Source organism: Lampetra fluviatilis, chromosome 40 (genome assembly GCF_964198595.1).
Source record: "Lampetra fluviatilis chromosome 40, kcLamFluv1.1, whole genome shotgun sequence".
NCBI classification, from domain to species: Eukaryota; Metazoa; Chordata; class Hyperoartia; order Petromyzontiformes; family Petromyzontidae; genus Lampetra; species Lampetra fluviatilis.
The window spans coordinates 8698706-8724839 of record NC_136314.1 but is presented as its reverse complement, the minus strand read 5'-3'; the positions used below and the strand labels follow the sequence as shown (position 1 = coordinate 8724839).

At 49.4% G+C, this 26134-nt stretch overlaps 1 protein-coding gene across 1 annotated transcript in view; it reads right to left on the bottom strand.

The window, feature by feature from the left end:
- Positions 1-18394, bottom strand: part of LOC144946219 (protein-arginine deiminase type-2-like) — a 39967-nt gene extending 21573 nt beyond the window's left edge. Inside the window, exons 1-4 of the mRNA XM_078875074.1 lie at positions 18210-18394; positions 8040-8211; positions 6845-6917; positions 4587-4648 (exon numbers count right to left, since the gene is read on the bottom strand). Coding sequence (XP_078731200.1) covers positions 4587-4648; positions 6845-6917; positions 8040-8211; positions 18210-18301 — 399 coding nt within the window. The 5' untranslated portion in view covers positions 18302-18394. The remainder of the gene's footprint in view (positions 1-4586; positions 4649-6844; positions 6918-8039; positions 8212-18209) is intronic.
- Positions 18395-26134: the final 7740 nt, after the last annotated feature.

Below are 26134 nucleotides of genomic sequence, written 5' to 3'. Positions count from 1 at the left end.
ATGCCCAACAGATGGAAAATGACATCCGAAATAATAGTCGCAGACGCGCCGGAGTCGACCAAAATGCGTACGTCCACCCCTTGTATAGACCCCGGTACAGTGGACGAGCCCGTAGCGGCCGCGACGACTCTCTGTGCCAACTTGCGCCACTGCGTGACCGAGCGACAAGGCCCCGTCGAAGGGCATGCTTTAACCACAACGTTAGGATGGCGCAACGACGGTGATGGGTGAGGTGTAAAGCCTTGCCGAGTGTCTGGTGCGTGCCGACATGCCTGTTTCGGAGGATCTTTAGCCGACTTGACCGGTGCCGAGGCCTCCTGCTGCGGCGGAGCCGGGAAGCGGGCCCAGCAGTCTCTGGCGTAGTGGCCCCTACGCCCGCAGCGGAAACATTCGGCCTCGTTGCGCCGAAGCGCAGGCCTCGCCTCCTGACGGCCCCGTTCTGGTAGCGCCGCGCGCGGTCTCGGCCCGCCGCGTCCCGTCCATGGAGCGGAGGCGGCCGTCAGTTGTTGAGGGCCCCGGTCATCCGGAACATAGACAGCCTGCGCAGGGTTCCACCCCAGCGCATCCCCTTCTTTGACGGGCCCCCCCGTCCACGCCGTCACTTGTTTCCAGCGACGGAGGTTGAATTGCGCATCGAGACACTTAGCAGCCGTCCGGGAAGTTAGCTTCTCATGCCCACACACAGGCATGGGGATCCCTAGATCCCGAGACAGCTCCAACATTTTCCCTAATATGAGAGGCTCGAGCAGGTCCTGTGGCGTCTCAGGATAAGCTGCCATGGCCAGCTCCAGCACCGCACCCCTGAACGCCACGGGCGACTCCTCTGGTGCTCGTTGTCGTTGAGCGAATCGCCGATGCGCATCATCTGGTGGCTCATAAGCATCGGCCATTTCTTGAAAAACACCACATAAAGTTGCCTTCTTATCGGTCGTTATGGAACGGAAGAATCGGACAGATTCGTCGTCCAGGAGAGTCGGCAACACCTCCAAAGCCTCCGCATCGGTCCATCTTGCTGTGCGTACCGCCGCCAAGAAGCGGCAGGCGAACGCGCTCCAGTCCCCACCGACGGAAAATTCTTTAACCGTTGTAAGGTGGCGACTCCGACTCCTCTTCCCGCCGTCTTCCAATGGTGGTGGTTGTGATGGCAAATTCAAAATGGCGTCGGCCCGCGGCGTGGCCAAGATGGCGGTTTGGCGCCACGGAGCGCGCAAAATGGCGGCCTCTTGCCGCGTGGGCAATGGCGGCGGCAGGACAGGCAACGTGGCGGCCCGCGGAGCACCAATTGCATCATCCATCGTCCCTGGCGCGACGAGATGGCATAGATGCGCCAGGACGTCCTTAAGTGCCTCCAGTTGTACCGCCATCGCTTGCCATCGTTGATCCGCGTCTGATGATGTCGACGGACCCGCCACCGCGCCAACATCCTCCACTCCCGTTCCCGTGGTCGCCTCAGCCGGGCTCTCCTCCACCACCCCAACAGGATCCGAAGTTGGAGGGAGTTCGTCGTCGTCGGACGAAGAAGCCGATGCAGGCGCCGGATTAACTTTCTTCCTCACTTGTTTCGACATGCCGTTGCACTTCCGACACCAGTGTAATAAACGACTGGACCACGATGTCTGGCTCAGTGTCCTTTATTCGGTTCGTGCTGTACACCCACACGGCTGTCTTTACTCTGTAGTTTCTCCACGGTGCTGACTCCAATGTCGGCCCGATCCACAACAGCAGCCCCGCTGCTGTTTCTCTCACACAGCCCCCCTTGGCTGTACTCGCTGCAACTCCTCTCTCTCCACAGCTCTGACAGCCTCGTGCTGTCTCCCTCTCTCCCTCCGCAGCTCTGACAGCCTCGTGCTGTCTCTCTCTCTCTCCGCAGCTCCTCCTGGCAGCCACACCGCTGCCTCTAACACGCAGCCCTTCTGGCTGTCTCCTCTGCAGCTGCACACCCCTCCGCAGCTTCCTCTTGTCTTCGGGGTTGGCTCCCGATAGCCGTCGGTGCCCCCCCTCTTCTCACCCGCCCGCGTGGCCTCACTCTTTTCCGCTCACACCCCGACTGACTTCCCCTTCCGGTTTACCCGCTTAAGGACCTGAACCTTCCACCCACGTCACATAACTCCACCCCCCGTGACGTCACATCCGGAAGGTCGCTTACGCCCGCATTACACTTGTTTGAGGCCGAGTCGACCTTGGGGAGGTCCAGGACCGGTTCAGATAATCGTCACTGGTGTTGGTGGCCGTCAGTGGGAATATAAACGCGGATCGCCGGGTTCAAAGCACAGCACTCTCACCATTACACTACCATTCAGCACCACGGAGATAGAGACCCCCCATATAGCCTTTAACAGATTTTTGGGGCAAGTGCTTTTCACGAGTAGCACCTATTTAGGCTGTAACGCCACACAAGGGGGTGGGTGGCCAGCACCACACCCCGGCTGCCTTTGTTGCCCCCAGTGGCAATGTTTACTACACGCCACACAAGGTACCCATTTGAGGCTTAGTCGATCTAGGGGAGGACCAAGATAGGTTCAGATAATCGTCACCGGCATTGATGGCCGTGAGCAAGAATAAAATCCGGGTCACCGGGTTCGTCGCGAGGCACAGCGCAAAACCGCTACTGCACCACCGCCCAGCGCCACGGGCACACAGCGACACCCGTCGAAGCTTCTACAACCGCCCCCTCTCCGGTGAGCGAAGACCGCGGCCACGCTCTGGGGATGACGACGCGGGCCGAGCGCTCGCACGTTTTCTGCTTGTTTCAGACACGCGCGGTTCGAGCCCAGCGGCCGCCCTGGATGACGCCGTGGGGTGTATCAACCGGAGACACAATGGGCCGTCTGCTTCACAGTGGTGGAGATTCCGTGACGTGATTCGAAACGGAATGGGCCACGCGTGCCGGCGTCACGGTTCAAACTTACCAATTTAAATTACTCGTAAATGACCTATGAACTATAAAACTGTACAAAAAATATGTATTTATACTGGAGGAATCCGATGAGCTAACAAACAAACAATACGAAAACACGATAGGAGTGTAAAGTAAAAAATATACCAATAAGTAATTTTTTTATATTTTACCAGGTAAAACTTACCGAGGTATTTACTTCTTTTTCAGATGCGACCTGGCCACGAATGATAGCTCAACGCAGTGGCTTATCGTGTGGAAATTTATAGCAGCGAAATACTCTAAACACAAATCGATTATAAATGTGAAGGGAGGAAGCAGAGTACCCGGAGAAAAATCCAGACGACCACTGGGAGAGAGAGAGACACACAAACTCCAAATATACAGCAGGCGTCAGGGTCGGGATCGAACCCACGACCTCCTGTAGACCAGGCAAGGGAGTTAACATCTCGCCACCGATTACTGGGGCCAGCAGAGGATAACGAGCGGCCATCCACCTAGATGGGCTTTGACAGAAAGCCACGACTACTGGGGTAGGAGCATGTGAGAGAGAGTGGACAGAGTCAGATGAAACGAGAAGGGAGTAGGCAGGAGTGAGCCCTTGCAGAGAAACCGAGGGTGACCTCTATTTTTTTTATTGTTAACAACCCTGCCAAGCCACTCCCTTGCCCCCCCCCCCAAGTTGCAAGAGCATGCTCCCTGGACAGACGCTCCCTTCTTCTTCACTCTGCTGTCCGGATATGGAACTGCTTCCCTGATGAACACATTGTCGACAAAGTCACCAATTCCGGTCTTCAGGCCTTCAAATGCCGAGCACAGACACATGGGAAATTTCCTAACGTCACCACACGCCTTGTAGGAACTGAATCTTTGAGCTGTAGCGAACCAATGATTATGGCGATTAGATGTACTAATGTTTAACATGTAGGCTTTCACGACCAAAATCATCCATAATACAGGTTTTTGGGGTTAGTGGTGGTGGCAGGTTTAACGACACATTCATATCTTTACACGATCTAACTGGAAAATACCTGCATTATAGATGTACTAATGTCTGATTTGGCTATCGTTCACAATTGCACCCAATGCAACAAAAAAAACAAATCAACGCGAGCCCCATACAAAGCGCCGATCACCAAAACGCAGTCGGGGAGGGGGGGGGAGTGGAACAGAAATTCTGCGAACAGCAGCCCCGAGTTTTCGGCGCGACAGGGGCCTAGCAAAAAACTGGGCACACTACCCCACGCAGGTGGGGAACGCTAGCAGGGGGAGGGGGAGGAACATGAATGTTTATACGGGGAGGGGAAGAGGGTAAGGGGGTAAAAATAACTAGCATAGTGGGGGGAAAGATAGGGACGAGGGGGGGTGATAGGAGGGGAAAGGGGGGTGAGAGGGGGGTGATCTCTTTAAGTTTATTCAGGACAGAGGGTGTGCGGAGTCCTGGCGGCAGAGGCATTTTTGATCGTCGTCATTCTCCCCATCTGGGGAAGGCGACAGGGGACAATAGATGGGGGTGCTCTGCAGCAGCCGGGCAGAGGGAGCGGCGATGCAGGAGATGTGCAGACAAGAGGGAGGAGGTGTGACAGAGGGTGGAGGTACGTGGGGAGAAGAAAAATACAGGGGGCTCACGATCAACAACGATGACTCGGAGGTTACGCTACACGCACACACTCCTTGCCAGGCGCTTTACCTTGTTAGGGTGGTTTTGCTCTACGATGCCATCTCGATCAGAGTCCACATCCAGGGAGAGGCCTGTAATCAAACAACAACAACAGTATCGTCACCATTGCACGGCCAGAGCTTAAATATCTCACTTTCGAATCCAGGTCAATGAACTTCCTCTGTTCCTCTTTTCCTCTCTATTAAATATAAGTGAATAATTCTGTCCATGTCCGTCCCAAACTATATTGAATTGTTACGCCTTCACAACACCTTTTTGATGTAAACAATACACTTCAGTCAAATGTCCTTAAAGTAATGATATGTTTTGTTTGTAGTTTACAAATTTTTTGTAAACTACATTATTATTATGCTAATTATACTATGATGGTCAAACGGTGCATCTGAATTACAAAACCACTACTTACTAAGCACTGTAACGTTGCAGGAACAATTATTCACTTTAAGTGGCACTAAAAGTTGAAACCTGTTTAGTTCTTACTGGCTTAACCAGCTCGCCTGGTATACAGGAGGTCGTGGGTTCGACTTCGACCCTGACGCCTGCTGTATATTTTGAGTGTGCGTGTTCTCCCTGTGGTTCCGTGGAATTTTCTCCGGGTCCTCCGGTTTTTCCCTCCACATTTCGAATCAATGTCACACGTCTAGAGTATTTTGGCTGCTTTACATTTACACGTGATGGTAAGCCACTTCGTTGAGCTACCATATGTGGCCAGGTCATTTCTGAAAAAAAGCGATAGAGTGCAATGTGCCTTTCCTGGTAAAATAACTTTAAAAGTTTAGTTTTAGTTTAAAATATAAAAGGCTCTCAGACTGACAGAGCATATTGTGTTGGTATTTTACGCGTTGAAACAGACCATGGTTTATTTACTTTATATTCCACAACTAGTGACGTAGGTGCATTAATAAATTGAGTACAATCTCTGAAGTTTACGATTCGTTTAAACCACCTTCAACCACGATCAGACGCCCAATTAACTCCTGTGGACAGACACCGGAGTGCTTTGTGAACATTGCAGTTTATGGCTGAGGGGTTTCACCAGGATGTCAATCACACCTAATCTAATTTTATATTTATAGAGAGCACCTTCACTCAAGGCGCTTGACAGAGCTTACAACAACTCAGAGAGAGAATATCATGATTGAGATGGCAGGGGCGTGCAAGAATTGAGGAATGAGTGACCACAAAAGAGGGGTACGTCGGGATCACGGACGGGTGGGGGTAGGGATGGGAAGAAGTGGAGGGGCGAGGGGAGGGATGACGAAGAGAACAGGCAACAGAGGAGAGGTGAGCTTGAAAAGATTCAATGCTTAAAAACCTTTGTGTGCATCTCCTCGTCAATAAAACAAATATTTCAAAAGAAATATGTTTGCGTTACACAGCTGTTGTTCACATTTTTCCTCTTAACCACAAGTTAATTAAAATACAGGAATAGGGGATCCTTGGACAACCAGATGATGTGCAAATTGGCTCCAAAGCAGAGATAACAGGAATAATCGCAAATAAAGTAGCGTATATGAGGCAGTTCATTATATGAAATTGTTTGAGCTGGAATGAGCAGCCAATTAAGTCAATTAATTGACGAAAAATTGTAACCAACGATTACTTTTTTGGTACTTGATTACTCAGGCCCATTTAAAATGGTGACTGTCCCCACATCCTTAAGGGAGGAAACCCCCCCACAAGCCATGGCCACGCCCCACCCATTACCTTCTGTTCAGTGTCAACGTGTGGAAAACAGAAGTGAGAATGATTATTTTAACATCAACTATTTTTGTCTTATCCAATTGGCAGAGAAATTGCTAGAATAATCGATTGTTTAGGTAATCAGATAACGCTGCTCTAGATACTACACGCTCAATGCCCCACCTCCTCCGTTGCCATTTCATCACGGTGTGACATCACAGGAAGTGATGTCACAAATCTGTCATTACCCGATATCGCCAAAAAGCTCTAGGTGACTATCAGAGTGAATCTGGGATTGAATGGGAAGAAACACCACTGTATGACTCTACTTTATTAGTTATTAAGATGAGGAGCTCATGTTAGTTGACTTGCGTGTCAAGAATGATGTTTTGGGCTTAGGGTTTGGAATTACACAAATACATTGTGGCTCATGTCATGGTTGGTGTTGGGTGTTATTGTTATCGTATCATATTTTCGTGTTCCGTAGGTCCTGAATTTTGATAATACAAAAAAAGTATCACGCTCGTCGTCACTCGCACAAGGACACAACGCAGGAGTGAAGACACTCAGCGACCGCATCTCACCAATGGCCGTCAAGTAAACTCGAGCTTTGGCCAGGGCAACGTCAGCCTTTACTCCGTAAAAGGTCACAGACATCTGCAATCAAACCACAAAGATGATGAGTACCACGCGCGGTGATGGGGAGGGGTAGTGGAGACCTGAATTAACGTGATACAAAACCCTCATCTCTGGTGTAGGCCACTCAGTTTTAAAGACAATGTATATATTATCAGAGCATGTTTGTTTGCAAGTATGTGTGGTTAATGCAGACTTGATTCTTTGAAATAGGTATCTATTGGTGTTTGAACATCTTAACACCTGTTCTATTGCCATCACATCTAATTTTTCCATTGTATTTCTGATATGTTGAATAAATAGCATCCATCCCTCTTCTGAATACTCATTTTGCCTGGGCATATCCCATGAATGCAATCGTGATGATTGCGGCAGTGGCCTGTGGTAGGAGTGTTGGTGGTAATGGTCATGTGCACTTCGACGGATAAGAGTGGTGTGGCAGTGATATCAATGTCGGTCACGGTGGAGAGTAAATGGATTCAGCGGCAGATACGATGGTGGTGTTGTTGCTCGTGGTAGCGATTAAGTGCCCTCACTGTAGTGGCAGATGAATCAGTTCTGGTGGAGGTGGTGGTAGTAATGGTTATAAAGGGTGGTGGTGGACGAATTCAGACAAAGAATCCCCATATAGGCTTTAACAGACTATTGGGGCAAGTGTTATTGACGAGCACCTATGAAGGTTAGCAAGACGGGGTGGGTGGCAACACCACGCTTGGCCGCCTTTGTCTCCCCAGTGGCAATGTTTGTATACACTGCATCAGGTAATCATTTGAGGCTGAGTCGGCCTAGGAGAGGTCCAGGACCGGTTCAGATCATGAATCGTCACTGGTGTTGGCCGTGAGCGAGAATCGAACTCAGGTCGCCGGGTTCGTAGCATGGTGCATTAACTACTGCGAATTGAGAACACACACCCACACACAACAACCGCCATTCACCACTAAGTGATGGTGATGTCATCACAGCGCCAGTGCCAGGCCAGGTGCACTTTGAGGCCACGTGAAGTGTCGAAGGCTCGCTGGACAGACCCAGGTGCCATGGGTTGACCGACTGAGATGACTGGCAAATGCACCAGCCGTGCCCCCATAATGTGCATGCATACAAACGCGCACGCGCACATATGCACACGCGGCGTAACACTCTCACCTTCTTGTCACCAACCTCCTGGCTGGGCGTGAGCACCTGAGCGTGCACCTGGGTCCCCACGGCCACGCGGCCGCGCATGTCGGTGGCAGCCGACTTGAACGGCGTGCTCACCCAGCACGTGACGTCCACACTGGCGCTCACAGAGAAGCTCTTTGCCCCCGGCGGTGCCACACTAGGAATGGGCAAGGGGGGGGGGGGGGGATAGGGCAATTTGAATGTACAGCATCCCATTAGTTTGAACGGTAAATCCTAAACAAAATCTGCTGCATTGCCAAAATATTATACTGAACTAAGCAATTTTGTTTATTTTACTAGGTAAGGCCCCACACTGAACTATATATATATCTTTTTCCAGAAGCGACCTGGCCATAAATGATAGCTCAACGAAGTGGCTTATCGTCACGTGGATATTTATAGCAGCCAGATACCGGAGGGCCCTGAAAAAAATCACACGACCACGGGGAGAGAGACACCACAAACTCTAAATATGCAGCAGACGTCAGGGTCGGGATTTAACCCACGACCTCCCGTATACTAGGCGAGGAAGTTAACATCTCGCCACCGTGGCACCCGTAAAAGAAAAAGTTGTCACAAAAACAAAACAAACATCCCCTGTACTGTTTTGAATACACGTAGTCTGTCAGAATTTTCAGAAATTAAATGACCTACACACGGGTTGTCGTTTACACTCAAAATAGCCCCTACTGTGTCAGTTGCAACAACATGCCAAGTTGATCGTTAGACATTAACTATCCACTGCTGGATGATGGCCTCACCATCCCATTGTGGCACTGCATTGCCACAGTCCCTCTTGCGCCAACATGTGAGCTGATCTGCCACCACTGCCATCTCCACGGGAGTTGTGAAACTCATTTTTGGCAGTATATACACTCTATTTAAGATATCTTAGCACATTTAATTCAGCCGTTTGGGTGGCCAATTTATCTCAATTATAATTTATCATCAGCTCAGACACATGCAAAGTAGCTTTGTGTGACAGCCACCAACCACTGCTAAGTCAACATAACTCTGAGCTGCATTTAGAAACATGCGTTTAGAGTATTTGACTATGATACATTTCCACGTGATTGACACTTTGTTATCTATAATTTGTGGTCAGGTCGCTTCTGAAAAAGAGCTATGCAGCTCAGTGGGCCTGATCTGGTAAAATAAAATAAAAACTAATAGTTAACTCTAGTGTGCCATGATGGTCTTCATGAGGTGCTTACTAACAGCACTTGCCTCCAACAATTTGGTAAAGGCTACAGAGGGCATATTTGTCTTTGTATATATGTGTATGCATGCATGTGTAGGTTGTGTTGACTGCCTAGTTGGTTATGGTTTAAGGCTAGGACTCGCATTCGATCGGTTAATTTGTTCTGCTTGCAAACTGATTGCCCCCCATCTCCCCATTGCAACGTGACCTCTTTTTTTGGCAACGCTTCTGTGACAGCAGCGTGAATCAGACACCAAAGTGCACCCCCACCCCAAGTCCCAGTCTATATTAATCAATGCTGCATGTGCCGTGGTTCGTCCTTCCCCCGCACCTCCGATTAGCACGGAAGGCTACATACAGTACACAAACATAGAACATAGCAATGAATGGGCCTCGGGAAACAGCACCACTCTGCGTAGCTGTGGGGCAAAGCAATCGCATCTGGAGAGGGAGCCCTGGGCACCGAACCATAGGCACGGGTAAACTTGCACAGTTATTGGGTTGTGTCTCTCATGTGGCGACCACTGCGTTCTGAATCCTTTAGCCAAGGGCACTTCGTCGCCGTCCCCTTCCTCACTGTTGCACACGCGCACGAGAGAGACAAGATGATGAAACGAGCCACAGATTGTTCGGTTGTAACCACACCGGTTGTTGGTGGGCACTTCTGAACCAGAATGTTCTCTGTGAGTCGCTACATCTACAGCGTGTACAAATCGCTGGGGATATGCGAATGATTGGAATAAGACCAGATGGCCAAACGCCATGGGTTATACGAAATGCATTTATGCAAAGTTGGTGCTGCCCTGCATTTTTATTTCCTCACACAAGCATTTACTTTATACTGAACATCTGTGAAAAAAGAGCTTTATTGCTCATCGGATTCCTCCAGTATGATAAAGATTCCAATTCTGACCGATGCTGGCGACAAAGAAAATTCCGGTTCAGAAGTGCCCACCGACAACTCAAACAAATCTGCGGCGCGGCCGATGGCGGGCACCTCTGAACCAGAATGTTCTCTGTGAGTTGCTAATCAACAGCGTGTACAAATCACTGGGGATGTGCGAACGTTTGGAATCATTGCAGATGGCCAAGCGCCATGGGTTATACCAGGGGGGTCAGCAACCTGCGGCTCCGGAGTCTTTGGCTCCCCCCTTGCGGCCAGCCGTAAAATAAAAAGTAGGCCTTAAACGTAATTAAACGTAAAGATAATTGATTAAATATGGCAGGGAATGGGTCACTTTGTAATATCTTGGCGATGGCAAAATGTACAGCAGTCAAACTGTATTGTTAAAGTGTCACTAAGAGGGACAAAAACTAAATAGACGCAGTTAATTCCATCACCTATTTTGGTTAAGTCACAATGTGGTTGTCATCTGCTTTATACCTGCTGCTGTGTTTGTGTGTAACATGGAGCTCAGAGTGCGAACGGCTCTCAAACTATATTGGTCAAAGACAAAACTAAAATGTCTCTTCTTTTTTTAACGGTTGCCGAGCCCTGGGTACACACGAATTGCGTTCGTGCAAAGTTGATGCTGCCCTGCATTTGCTTTACTCGCACCGCATTTGCTTTCTCCTGGATATCTGTGAAAAAAATGGGTTGTAGCTCATCGGATTCCTCCAGGGTAATAAAGTTTCTGATTCTGACCGCTGCTGACCCCCCCCTCACTCGAGGGCACGTGGGCTTCTCTTCCACGATGGGCAGCCATCTTGGAAACGCACGGGAGTACCCACACTTTAGGGGCCGTCCGTAAATGACGTCACGCGATTTTGGACGATTTTTGACCCCCCCCCCTCGTCACATGGCGTCACAAAAAGTCAGACCCCCCCCCCTCAAATATGACGTCACAAAGCTCTGCCCCCCCCCCCCCCCAAAAATAAAACATGCTTCAAATCGCTTTAAACTATTGTCATTGTAGTGCGTATTTAATGTGGCGCTGCACTCTGATGTAGGAGTGTTGTTATAACAATTAGTGTTGTTATAACAATTCTGGATTTATTCAAAGTTGTGCATTTTGATGTGACGTCACATTTCTCAACCCCCCCCCCCCCTTGTCACATATCGTCACAAATGTCTGATTCCCCCCCCCCCCTAGGTGCGTGACGGCATTTATTGACGGCCCCTTACCCCACCCATTTATGGCTGTTGAGTGGACATACGTGGGGGGTTTGGTAGGTGGAGCGGGGGGAGATTTCAACTGCCGTGACCTGAGCTCACTAGTCCAGTGTGTTGGCAATAATCACAAGGCGGCATCCGTGGGCGTGCAAGAGGATGTACAATGTTTACCCACATTGGTGTATTTGTTATAATGGTTGCGGGGTGGTGGTGGGGGAGATTTATTATGGGAGAGCTTTGGTGGTTCTCAGAGTGTGGTCTCCGGTCCCACCGGTGGTCCATGGCGGTCCTCCAGGTGGTCTGTGGTGGTTGTTGATGCAAATGCACAGATAGATCCGGACAATAATGGCGATGTATTATACCTTTTCTTTCGTACATTAATTGAATTACCCCAAACCCTGAGATCTAAATGCCACCCTTAAAAAATACACTTTAAGCTGCGTTAAAGAAAAAAGTTTTTTTTTCCCAGTAATATGAGTAATTTGGTATTAGTGATATTTAGAGAGAGGAGTGAATGCGTTTCGTCACCAGCGGTGGTTCGTGGAAATGTTTGCATCCGCTGAGTGGTCCGTGGGCATAAGACGATTGAGAAATACTGCGCTATAAACGATTCAGTGTTTTGGGCGCCTTGTATAGTCACCGGTAAATGATTAACATGTTCAGCAGGGAAACCCCTGCCAGGGCCATCGAGGGGAACTGGGGAGTGGTGGTGGTGGTGGTGGTTAGGGCGGTGGCACAGTGATTAGCGCACTGCACCACGAGCCCGTGGGATCCGAGTTCGATTCCCGCCCACGGCCAACAACCAGTGATGATTATCTGTAACAGGTCCTGGGTCTCCCCTAGGTCGACTCAACCTCAAGTGTGTATGAGGTGCAGTGTGTAAAAATCATCTGGCATTTTACTCTGAGCATCCAAGAACGCAATCGGTGACCCTACTCAAAATCGGTTACTCCCGATAAACAGTGCAACAAAATTCCACTTGGATTAACAAAGCGTATTAATGTGACCATGGCTCAAGGTGTTGTATAAGTGTGGGGACGACAAGCACATCCACAGAGCTTTTGCGGGGGGGGGGGGGTTATAAAGAACAAAATGTTGGCAGGCAGAGGGGTTAAATTCTACAGGTCACAAATGATCTTACGGTAGATGGTCAAATTAACACTTTTTTTGGGAGAGATATTCGTGTCGGCAAATGAGGAAGGCCTCTAGCCCTGACTTAAATCCGGGCAACGGTGACGGCGGTTTGGATGGGCAAAATAAAATAATTCCAAATCACGGGCGCTCATGTTGTTGCTCTGGAGACCTGGAGATCGATGATCATCGATGTTCGGTCGCCTTGTTGATGCCACTCGTCGTGAATTCTCACTCAACAGGGTGGGCCACGTGAAGGCTGCCACGGGGAGGCGGGGGGCAGCAGCAGAGTAAACGAGTACCCTCCCATTCGATGAAAGTTTATTTAGGGGTTCGGACAGAAGGCCCTCGTTTCTGGAGCAGAGAGCACTTGAGGGGGAGTAAAGTGGGCTGGGAGAGGGGCGAGGTAGGCGAGTCCGCGGAGTATCTTAGAGGTGTCGAGTGCGATGCCGGGAATCGATCCGAATTGGGGGTGAGATGTGGCATTGTTTACAGGGTGCTGTGTATGAAGTCCGGTGGAGTTTGTAGATTTAGCGACGTCATACGCCTCCGATTAGCACGGTTTGGCTTTCGTGCGTTGTGAAAGAAGCTCGACATACATGTGTACGTACTACGAGAAGAGAGTTTCAGTAGTTACGTTGAGAGGTGATGGTCTCAAGCAGCAGCAGCAGCAGCTACGGCGAGGAGATAGCAGGTGCCAGTGCAGGTACAAAGGTAAGACCTACTTTAAATGCGATACCTCACCGAATGTTACCCGTGTCTTCCATAAATCATTGTTACAATCACGTTCACATTCCTTGGTTATCAGTCACTGATTTGGCTGTGATTGTAAAAATCTTTACAGCAAATCCCATAGTACAAGCCTTTACTGGCTACATAAGCAAACAATAGTTATCTTAGGATAATAGAACAGTAGTCCCTTGACTAACTTTTTTATCCGTTCCATGAAAACTACTGGCAATCGAAATAACTGTGCATTGAATTCACTTAAAAGTTGAAAAATAAGTCTGCAAGAGAGACGTTTCCACTGCCAAAACAGAAAACGTCATGTAAACAAAGCCAGTCGAGGTCTCAAAGCTCATAAATGGGCGTCGCTGATTGGCTGAGGCACGCTCTGCCCACTTACGAGCGCTCCGATTAGCTGAAATTGGCGCACCGCGTGCATAACGTAAACGTTACCGTTAATCAAAATATTAACATCAGTGGAAACCACGGGGGTCATATGGGAGACGAAACGTCAATCGATGAAAAAAAAAACGTTAACCGTTGTCACCGTTAACCGAGGGACTACTGTATTAGATCAGGGACGCCAAAACAAAACCCCCGACAGAAACTTAGATGCCCCCCCGCCGCTGCCCTATCATAGACTGGCTGGAAGAGCCAAGGCCCACATATAGACTCTCCGGAGGCTTACCGTTTGCTGGGCAAGGAAAGTGCTGGAACCAGATCAGCAATTCGGAAACTATGTAACAGAAGAAACCTTCTCTCCCCAGACATCACACTGCTGAAGTTGTCCCAAACCTGGAAAGCCCCGAGAATCCGGCCCAAGATCAATACCGCCCAAAACTCTTACAGTTTAATTTCATGCATGGCACATACATGACAAAAGAAAGGGCAAAATTCACGGCAAACCCCTCCCGACTGTCCAGCATGTACCCCAGGCACAATGCAAAACCACTTATGCGCGGTTTTGGTCATGCCCGGGCATCCCAAATTTCTACCAGAAGATGACATTTGACAAATGAGGCAACAACCTCTCTCCATCGATTGAAACTACCCTGTGGGGGGTGGGGGGGCTTGAAAGCGAGTAATCCTTTCAAAACACCAGCACGCCCTACTCCAAGCGTTCACCATCGTAGCCCAGGAAAACCATCCTTGGCAAACTGGAAAGACCATAACCCCCCCCCGCCCCCCATGGGGGCAATGGCGTTACACCCTGCTCGCTCATGTGAGCAATGAACACCTTGTCCCACAAGGCAATGAAAGGGTATTTTAGGTCAGGGTATCCCCCCTCCTACCTCCGAAGTTTAAAATTAGAGTAAAGTGTCCCCCTGCCCCCCTCGTTGACCGGGACGCGTTGGGCACATGGGGCCTGGCGAATATTCGTGAGCGGTTGTTGTTTTTTGTCGCCCCCAACTTTCTGCAGCGGGCTTTTGTTCTTGCGTACAGCAAGAATCTCGTGAAACATTTTTAAATGAGAGGAAATGTGGAGAGGCCCCGGGAGGGTGGGAGACGGGAGTGGGCAAGGGAGAGGGGGAACCCCCCACCGCCACCAGTTGAGATAAGAAGGTCCCAGAATAGAGAGGTTGTCATCCCAAAACGCAAAGCCACGTGGATGTTAGTATGATTTATCGGGCGCATTCCTTCCTCATCCACCTTCCCCGATACACCTGATCTCCCCCCTAGAATGCTGATTACTTCCTCCTCCCCCCCCTCTTGCCCCCACCCCCCTCCATATATACAATCTCCCACTCTCCCCCGTCGGAAGACCCCCTCAGGGTGGTCACCGAACATTCCTTCCACACACCTCTACATGTTCAAGCGCCAAAAGTCCCCACACCCACCCAAACCCACCCATCCATTCACCCAAACCCACCCAAATCCACCCATCCAAACCCACCCACCCACGTTTTCTATTGTGTTGTGCACATCTATAACCTCTGCTTTCCCGCGAGAGAGACTTCTGCTACAACTCGTTAAATTAATCCACTACCAAATGAGGGCCTGCCCCAGGCCCTGTCAGTCATGGTGATTGTTTGACCACATCTCGCCACACTTGTGAGTGCAGGTTATTTTTTTTTTAAATGCGGGAACCAGGATCGGTAGAGTTATGATCACTCACCACTGACGTTAACTGTCGCTGGGAATCAAACTCAGGTAAGCGGTTTAATTTATGCGGTGAAACAAACCACTGCGTCACCAGTCCCCACAATGAGCTCCTACCCAAGTCAAGAGCGCTGTGAAGGTGAACTTCACCGCCATAATTCTCAACAACACATCTGCAGATTAGCGCTCAGCAGGAAGGAAGCATCCAACGCACATCCGATTAACGCGGCTGTCTACGTACGGTGCGAAAGAAGTCCAACGCACGTATGTCCAGGGCACCTACCCATGACCACACACTCGCGACTCGCGTCTCTTGAGCTCTAGGATCGGACTTTGAGTCCGATTCGTGAAATATATCTTTTGCGTATTAAATAAGTGTTTATTTTAGTTGTTATTATTTAGTGATGTAGCGTGGTTGGTACGGCAGCTGGTGAACGGAATGTCTGATCTTAACGTATCTAGATTTATATAGCGCCGCTTATTATAGCAATCATTTAACACGCAGGAGGCTTTCGCGACCAATATCCATAATCTTTTTTTCTGGGTTAGATCGCGTAAATATATAAATGTGTCGTTAAAACCCGCCACCACCCGACACAGCCAACTAGTAAGCGTTGTCATGTAAACAGAACGTGGCCAATTCGTCACTAGTACAGCACTAACCGGTGTGTTGGAGAGCCAAGCCACAACATTTACAATCGGAGTACGACGTTTCGCCAGTAATTACAACTAGCTTCATCAGGCGACAGCCAGAAACTAGCTACTACTGACAAAGATCAATTACGAACGCCCGACTTACGAACACCCCATACTTCCATGAAAAATATTTTTTAAAATAGCTTTGACTTAAAAAAACGCGAACTCGCAATTGCAAACTGAACCGCGGAACGATGTTGTTCAGAGTTGCGATAGACCGCGAGGTGCAACGAGTTGGCCCCACGCTGGCATTCAGCGTTTGCGTTATGTGTGTGTGTGCGCGTGGACGTGTGTGTGTGCGCGTGGACGTGTGTGTGTAAAAGTGAGTGGGGAGCGGTAGTGTAGCGGTTAGCGCGCTTCGCTATGAACCCGGCGACCCGAGTTCGATTCCCGCTCACGGCCAACACCACCAGTGACGATTATATGAGCCGGTCCTGGGCCTCCCCTAGGTCGACTCAGCCTCAAATGAGTACCCGGTGCGATGTGTAAACATCGCCACTTGGGAGACAAAGGCGGTCGGGCGTGATGCTGGCCACCCACCCCCTCGTGTACCGTTCCGGCCTTCGTAGGTGCTCGCTAACAGCACTTGCCCCTACAGTCTGTTACAGGCTATACGGGGGACATTTGCTTGTTTGGAGTGGTGGTGTAGCGGTTAGCGCTACGCTGCGCTGGGGGCCATCCATTGAGTAAGTTCGCATGGAGGGGGGAGGGGGGGTTAACCCAAATGCGTACGCTTGCGTATGGAGCAGTCTACTGGCAATGTACGTACGCATAGGAAACGGAGAAAAATCCACACGACCACGGAAACAGAGGACATGCAAACTCCAAATATACATCAGGCGTCAGGGTCGGGGTTGAACCCACGACCTCCAGCATATTTATCGAGATCGGTGGCCACTAGGGGAAGGCAGTCTTTATGAAAATACCTGATCAGCTACACTCCCCTTGGCGTGCCCACTCATGTCTTTATGATAACAATCAGAGGTCAACATTTAAACGTAGAAAGTTCCAGCATGATACCACTTTGTCACACAATAGCCCTCCCACCGTTAACTGTCAGTTTCCCCTCTGCGGAAATCATCGTAGCATCGGAGTGGGAACAGTTCTATGTATGTTGAACTTCTTTCGCACCGTACGGAGCCAACCGCGCTATTCAGAGGTGCGCTTGAACGACAACAACACAGTGTTTTCGGTGTACACCGGCTCTGTTCGACCACTTTACGACTGCTCAACACACAGCTCAAATATATCACTTACAGGTAACACACACACAGTTCCATGTGTCACTCACTGGTACACACACACACAGCTCCATGTATCACTCACTGGTACACACACAGCTCCATGTGTCACTCACTGGTACACACACACACAGCTCCATGCGTCACTCACTGGTACACACACACAGCTCCATGCGTCACTCACTGGTACACACACACAGCTCCACGTGTCACTCACTGGTACACACAAACACAGCTCCATGTGTCACTCACTGGTACACACACACAGCTCCATGCGTCACTCACTGGTACACACACACAGCTCCACGTGTCACTCACTGGTACACACACAGCTCCATGTGTCACTCACTGATACACACAGCTCCATGTGTCACTCACTGGTACACACACACACAGCTCTATGCGTCACTCACTGGTACACACACAGCTCCATGTGTCACTCACTGATACACACATACAGCTCCATGCGTCACTCACTGGTACACACACAGCTCCATGTGTCACTCACTGGTACACACACAGCTCCATGTGTCACTCACTGGTACACACACACACAGCTCCATGTGTCACTCACTGGTACACACACACAGCTCCATGTGTCACTCACTGATACACACACACAGCTCCATGCGTCACTCACTGGTACACACACACAGCTCCACGTGTCACTCACTGGTACACACACACACAGCTCCATGTGTCACTCACTGATACACACACACAGCTCCATGCGTCACTCACTGGTACACACACACACAGCTCCACGTGTCACTCACTGGTACACACACACACAGCTCCATGTATCACTCACTGGTACACACACACAGCTCCATGCGTCACTCACTGGTACACACACACAGCTCCATGTGTCACTCACTGGTACACACACACACAGCTCCATGCGTCACTCACTGGTACACACACACACAGCTCCATGTGTCACTCACTGGTAAATGTCCATGACCAGCTCAGTGCCCAGGACGAAGACCTCCTCCAGGGACTTGTCCAGCTGCAGGTGGATTGTCCGAGTCGTGGCCATGTTGTCCTCCGCACGCCTCCCTTCCTACTGCACCTGCGAAACACCACGGGGCAACTCGAGGTAACAAGAGCAGCCGCTCGGGATCGCGTTATCAGCTGCTTGTTAACGCTCCTTAAATAGCCAGGCGTCTTGTGGGGGCAGTGAGTCACGACTGTTTGTCGGCGCGAGAGATAAGGAAGGGCGCCCACGTGCTGATTGGGTCATGGCGATGTAATTGTACCTGGGAGGGGTGGGAGGGGTGGTGGGTGGAAGAGTGGGGGAGGGGGTAGGGATGGAGGGGAGGGGGTATGGATGGAGGGGAGTGGGTAGGGATGGAGGGGAGGGGGCAGAGGTCGCAACCGGGTACCCGATACCCGTACCCTACCCGATACCCGGCTATCCGTACCCGGCCGGGTACGGGTACCCGTTTGCGACCCTGGTGCGGCCGGGTACGGGTAGACCGTGAGTCACTGGTGAGTAACTGTTTGTCACTCATTTCCAAACGTCTTGTCTCTTCTCACAATTCAAATTCCTAGAATCAATCCACCCGCGCCTGCAACATGGCTTCATCCCATACGGGTACGGCCGGGTACGGGTACCCGTTTGCGACCCTGGTGCGGCCGGGTACGGGTAAGGAATCAAACCCCGTTTGCGACCTCTGGGAGGGGGTAGGGATGGAGGGGAGGGGGTAGGGATGGAGGGGGCAGGGATGGAGGGGAGGGGGCAGGGATGGAGGGGAGGGGGTAGGGCTGGAGGGGAGGGGTAGGGATGGAGGGGTAGGGATGGAGGGGAGGGGACAGGGATGGAGAGCTTCCTCACCCACGACTGTTAGTAAACATCTCGTTCCCCCCACAACAACAACACATCGCCACCGCCTTTGTTCCACTCACCTCGCACGGGTACAATTTGTTACATTATGTCCGAGTCGTAGGGTGAGGCACGGCACGGGCCAGATGCCGTTAGCAGCCAGACGGTGACAGGATTCGAACCCGCCACATCCTCCTCATCTTATCACCACCACCACACGCCTTTAAACACGACCACAACATATCCGCCCGTGTAGCCTGTAACAGCCTGTAACAGACTGCTGCGGCAAGGACTGTAATGTTAGCGAGCAGCAGCACCTATGAAGGCCGGAACGGCACACGACGGGGTGGGCGGCCAGCACCACGCCCGGCCACCTTTGTCTCCCCTAGTGACGAGGTTTACTACACACCGCTACACCACAGGTACTTATTGGAGGCTGAGTCTCCCTAGGGGAGGCATAGGACCGGTTCGGATAATCGTCACTGGGTGTTGGTGGCCGTGAGCGGGAATCGAACTCGGGTGGCCGGTTTGTAGCGCAGTGCGCTCTGACCGCTGCACCACCGCTCTCCACACAACCCGCAATACCAACAACCGTCATTCACGAAGTGACGGTAACGTTACCACGGCGCCCGTGCCAGGCTAGGTGCACTGAGGCCACGTGAAGTGTCGAAGGCCACCTGACAGGAGGTCACGGGACAGACCCAGGTGGCATGGGTTGAATGAGGTGACTGATAAATGCACTAACTGTGTCCCCTACTGTGCCAACTTTGCTACATTTTAGCCGCTCGTTGTTGTGAGCGTCGCTCCTCTGCCTTCCGTTGTTGTTGGAGCGGCGACTGCCTCCGACTGCCCAGCAGCAGCGTCCTTCACGAGCGTCCTCATTAGAGGCCGATCTTGACACGGCTGGTACCAGCCATTGGCAAGTCCACTCAGCTCCACGTCCTCCCGTACCGCATCAGTCCATCTCTTCTCCAGACCGTGTCGTGCCTGTTTAGCCCCCTCGATGCGGCCAAACAGAAGCTGCTTGGGCATGCGGTGGCTGGCCATGCGGGCTACATGACTCAGCCAACGTAGCCTTGCCTGTCGGAAGAGCTCACTGATGGGAATGTCTCCAAATCTTTCAAGGATTTGTGAGCTTCTCACACAATCCAGCCTGGATGGATCGTAGGTATGCCAGCCTGAATGTTTCTAACCGGCACAGATGTTCCATTAGAGGGGTCCACGTTTTACAATCATAGTGAAGGGAGGGCATGGCTGTGGCCGAGAAGACCTGATGCTTCGTGCGGAGCGACAAGCCAGGTAGCTTCCACACAGCGTTACGCAGCCGATGAAAAGATAATGCCGCCCGACTGATTCAAAGTGAGACCTCTGCTGTCAAACCGGAGCTGGTCATTAAGCCACTCTTCCCAGGCATGGGAAACGCTCCACTGAAACTCACCACCAAGCGCATTCTTTCCACAATCGATCGATCAATCTTTATTCGTCGTGCCAACATCGCGCCCTCAATACAGGGTGCTTAAAAAATGAACACTTATATGGGACTATCGTTTTTAATGGAAAAATAACAGATAATACACTGTGACATGATAACAAATGTAATGTTAATAACTTCAAAAAGTCAAAGAGTCTCCACTTGTTCGCCATCATTGTCCACACATGGCTGGAATTTTCTCCATGTGGTCTCCAAGAGCCCGGAGGCACATGTCTCGTGGTATCGTTGCAAATTCTCAGAAGTGGTCAGAATTTTTTTAAGCTCCCTGTAAAGTGAGGGCATCGGTGCACATTATAACGGGACAGGAGCGGTGAACAGGGGGCACGCAGCAACAAGGAATTGAAAATAGAAAACCAATCACGACCTCAGCGGGCTCACACCGACTGAACAGATACATTTGCAACGAATAGCGTAACGAATGTATGAAAATATAAGAATAGCTTTAACCCTTTATGACAATAAAACAGGAGGCGTCAAGCTGTTCAAACACCAAATAGAAACCTGTTGCAAGGAATATATGGGACAATGCATATAATGTCAGAACATATTTGCATGTTCACCACTAGTACGTGTGGTTAATGCGAATTTGATTCCTTGCAAAAAGGTTTCTATTTGGTGTTTGAACATCTTAACACCTATATTCTTGGTTCTTTCGGTAAAGTCACGTAGGTATGAAATCAATTTAAAATAAAAAAATATATCACGACGTTTCGATTGCAACACAAGCAATCATCATCCGCTGGGAAATTATGTTCTTGCTGTGGTTTTCCCACCTGATGATTGCTTGTGTTGCAATCGAAACGTCGTGATTTATTTGTATTTTATACCTACGTGACGTTACCGAAAGAACCAGAGAGTATGAATGATAAGTAGTGCAATAAAAAAAAAGTTGAGAGTTATTTAAAATGTTTCGCAAGTCATAAACAACCAACGTGTACCGCTTATCGCGCTGCACAAATACGACAATCGCCACCATTAACCAACAACCCTCTCTCCTTGGTTCTTTCGGTAAAGTCACGTAGAAAGAAAATCAATTACCTAATAACATACCACGTTTCGATTGCAACACAAGCAATCATCATTAGGTACAAATAAAAGAGAAAACAAACTGAGTAAACTTAGAAATATAATGCAATACAACACAGAGAGTCGGCTAACATAACAGTCAACGCCCTACCTGGTTGATTACGTTCTTGCAAAGATTGTAAATTTGAGAGACAAAACACAGACACGGAGAGACACACAGACAGACACACAAGCAGAGAGAGACAACACAGAGACACACAGAGAGAGACACACACATATACACAGAGAAACAACGCCTCTGTGTATAGGCCTTAAATAGAGAGAGAGGGGGGCAGAGAGATTAGCATGTCAATGAGGGATTTGGAGCTTTCTTGACTGCAGAAAATATGACAACACGAGGACACACACAGAGAGAAAACACACCTAATCAAACAAACTTGGCAAAATTGAATGCAGTTTTTTTTCAAGTTAACGTTGTGGCATATTTATTAAATGATTGATATTTAGGGATCCACACCTTCCCTTCCGTGGGAGGTGTCAAGTTCTGCGTGCAAATAACAGATGTATTTTTGTTACGGTATTTTAAATAAACTTTTACTTGGACAAGTTCCTATTAATAACATAAAATAAAAACATCAACTATTTTTCCTTTTACCAGGTAAGGCCCACTGAGCTATGTAGCTCTTATTCTTTGGGTCTTTCGGTAAAGTCACGTAGATCATCCTCCTGATGATGATTGCTTGTGTTGTGATAGAAACTTCGTAGTTTTTTGTTATTTTCTTTGAACCATCTACGTACCTTTACCGAAAGACCCAAAGAATATAAATTCCTGCACTCACGAACGCTTGGAGTCAAGATTTATGTAGCTCTATTTCAGACGCGACTTAGCCACAATGATAGCTCAACGAAGTGGCTTATCGTGTGTACGTTTATAGCAGCCAAATACTCTAAACGCGTGGTGATGTTGATTCCAAATGTGGAGTGAAAACCCGGAGGACCCGGATAAAAATCCACGCGACCACGGAGAGAGAGAGACGCACATTCCAAATATACAGCAGCAGGCGGTCAGGGTCGGGATCGAGATCGAACCCACGACTTCCTGCATACCAGGCGAGTGAGTTAACATCTCCTAGCCACCGTGGCGCCCCAAAAGAACCCGGGGCCTAAGCAAAAACCACTGTCCTGCACCTTTTTGCATGGGAAAACATTTGCCTTTCCAAAACGTCAGTGCAAGGCACTGATGTCACGCCTTTGTTGACACATCGAGCCCTAATTTCATCGCCACACACACCGCACTGTTAATACCACTGATGCCGTGTGTGTTACTTTGTAGCCGAAATCTCCAGAACCAATATTCAAAGGAGCAAATAAAAAGTCTGAAAAACACACGCTTTCCACAACACAAGTACTGTTTTATTTTAGATGACGTGATCTGGAGAGCAGTTCTAAAAACGTTTCATGGGGTCATTATTTGTGTATGTACTGTATGTATGTATATGCACCTCCGATTCGCACGATTGGCAACGTACCGTGGGAAAGAAATTCAACATACGTATGTATTTTTGTTATCATTGCTCGTTATAGACACCTACTGAGGGTGATTGAATTAAAGATACTTTTTTATTACTCACCAAACTTCTCTTGTGCATTGATGTGAATCAGTTTTCATAATCTTCACAAATATTTTGTAGCCATCAGCCAGTGGACTATCCAAAATAAATCTGGCTGGGAATTGAGCAGCATTGATTCTAGCAAGTCTGGCACTGCCGATGAGACACACTACGTCGAAGCCGGTCCAGAGTTTGCTTTACTGTATTTTGGCTGAATGCTTGCTGAAGATATGCAACCCCAGAAGACCGTGAGGCCGTTGCATTTGTTTCTAAAACACATTCCTGCGGAGGGAGCTGGTAGGAACGTTGGGTTGCTCGGTCAATGGCCAGGGTCAACGGCGGCGTGGTGTATTCCGCAAATATGCCCGGCTGTGAGTGAGGGCGGGCACAAGCCGGCGTGAGTAGGTTAAACATTGAGTTTTATAAGGGCACCACGGGGTGACCAGCCCCTCCCCACCCAGCCCCACCCCTCCCACCCAGCCCCACCCTCCCCACCCAGTCCCTCCCCACCCAGCCCCTCCCTCCCCACCCTCCCCCCTCCCCACCCAGCCCCTCCCCACATTCCCCCCTCCCCACCCTCCCCACCCAGCCCCTCCCCACCCAGCCCCTCCCCACCCTCCCCACCCAGCCCCTCCCTCCCCACCCAGCCCCTCCCTGCACGACGGACGGACACAATAATCCCGCTGGTGTAACCAGGAGGTTCCTACCAGTAAAAATATACTTTTAGATGTTTTATATGTCGAGAGACAGACATATGGAGGGGACATTGTCTGCTGATCTGTTTTGTTACTTATATTCTCCACAACGGTGCTCATGAGTCGTTTGTGTGTTTGCGCCATCCAGACCATTGAATGATGCTTGTCCATCATTCCGCTTGTAACCAGAGAGCCAACAGAAGTGCCACCATACACAAACACAGCCTTAAACGACCACACACACAGGTACTCCCTACACAAAGGCAAATATCCCCCGTGTAGCCTGTAACAGACTGCTGGGGCAAGTGCTGTTAGCGAGCACCTCTGAAGACCAGTACGGTACACGAGGGGGTGGGTGGCCAACACCACACCCGGCCGCCTTTGTCTCCCTAGTGATGTTTTACACACCGGGTGCTCATTTGAGGCTGAGTCGACCTAGGGGAGGTCCAGGGCCTGTTCAGATAATCGTCACTGTGGCCGTGAACGGGAATCGAACTCGCGACACGCAAAACGACAAGGACAAAGATCCCCCGTCGACCTTAGCAGAGTATTGGGGCAAGTGCTTTTAGCAAGCACCTATGCAGGTCAGAACGGCACGCGAACAAGCAAACTCCAAATATATAGCAGCAGGCGTCAGGGTCGGGATGAAACCCACGACCTCCTGTATACCAGGCGAGGTAGTTAACATCTCGCCACCGTGGTACCCATACATCTGCACATCCTCAAGATATATATCTCACACACACCTCTACGCACCGTGCAATATTTAGACACAAACAACAGAATCGCCATTCGACACTGAACAAATAAATGCTGCAGGTGTACATCTCACGTGGAGTCTAGAAGACTCATCGGGTTACAGGGCTGGCAGGCCTCGTCAAATTTAATGAACGTACAAGTCAACGCTTACATTGATCACGCGATATTTTCAAGAACGCTGCTGCTGCTGCTATAGGTTGGCTTGGAGTAGGGATCACGTCTATCCGTAAAATACCCTTCGTTATGGGTACCCTATATTCCCATAATCCTATGACCAGATCGATCAAACATGGAACGCATGGACTGATCGTTTTTGGTCACATATGGATGTTGAGTTTAACACATAGGCTTTAACACGTAGGTTTTCGCGACCAATATCCATAATAGAGGGTTTCTTGTTGGGTGAGATCGCGTAAACATAAATGCGTGATTAAACCCGCCACCACCCGACACAGTCAATGAGTAAGGTTTGTCACGTAAAGAAAAATGCCAACCCGTTACTAGTACATCACACCGGTGTGTTGGAGAGTAAAACCCACAACATTTACAATTCGAGTACGACGTTTCGCCGGCAAAATTATTCCCGGAACAGCTTTTCTGGACTCTTTTGGCTGAAATGCAGCACGGATTACATCAATCATTGGCGACTGACTACTGGAATCCTTTGTGAACAGATAAAAGTAATCAAGTCAGGGCGTTATTTTAGAAACATTTGCAGAATGCAGTACTTACCAGTGTAGCAATCTGTGTTTATATGTGGGACAATACGTCGCTGTGCAAATTTTCAAGGGATTTGAATGTGGACTCTGAATCATGTATTTGCCTTCCAAACACAGCGTCAACAATGTTCGGTTATTGATTAGAACACAGAAGACAAGTGGGATTCTGAGCCTGCCTGCATAGTACTGTACTTGAATGGGAGACAACTGAATGCACAAAAAAGGTTGACATCGGCTTCTAAGTTTCAGGTTTCAGTTTAATTTATTAAGTATAGCCCTGTGAGCCATGCGGCTCTTGACTCGGGTGCAACCGCAACAAACAAAAACATGAACAAGAAACATCTTAAAGTGACGACACGCAAACATAAAAATCCAGGAAAACACAGCAAAGTCTTCCAGAAAAAACACCGTATATCAATGCTGTGTGCAAAAATCCCAGTGGGGTACAAGTCAAACAATAACAACCATAAGAAAATTCTGATTCAAGTTATCAGGCTAACTCTGTACTACAACAAACAAACATGGCTAAACCAAAACGTTTTCGAAATCACCAAAATAAAGCTATAAAAACAATGTAACAGTGATCATAGGAACTGTGGTGGGCAACAGCAGAGGGCAATGCAGTGAAATCCATTGTGAACCCCACACATGTGTGTGTATGTGCGTTCCGCCATCACCAACCTCGCATTGACACACCATCGTGGTGCAAGTGTAATGCGAGCGTAAACGGGGTTCGCTGCTGGGCT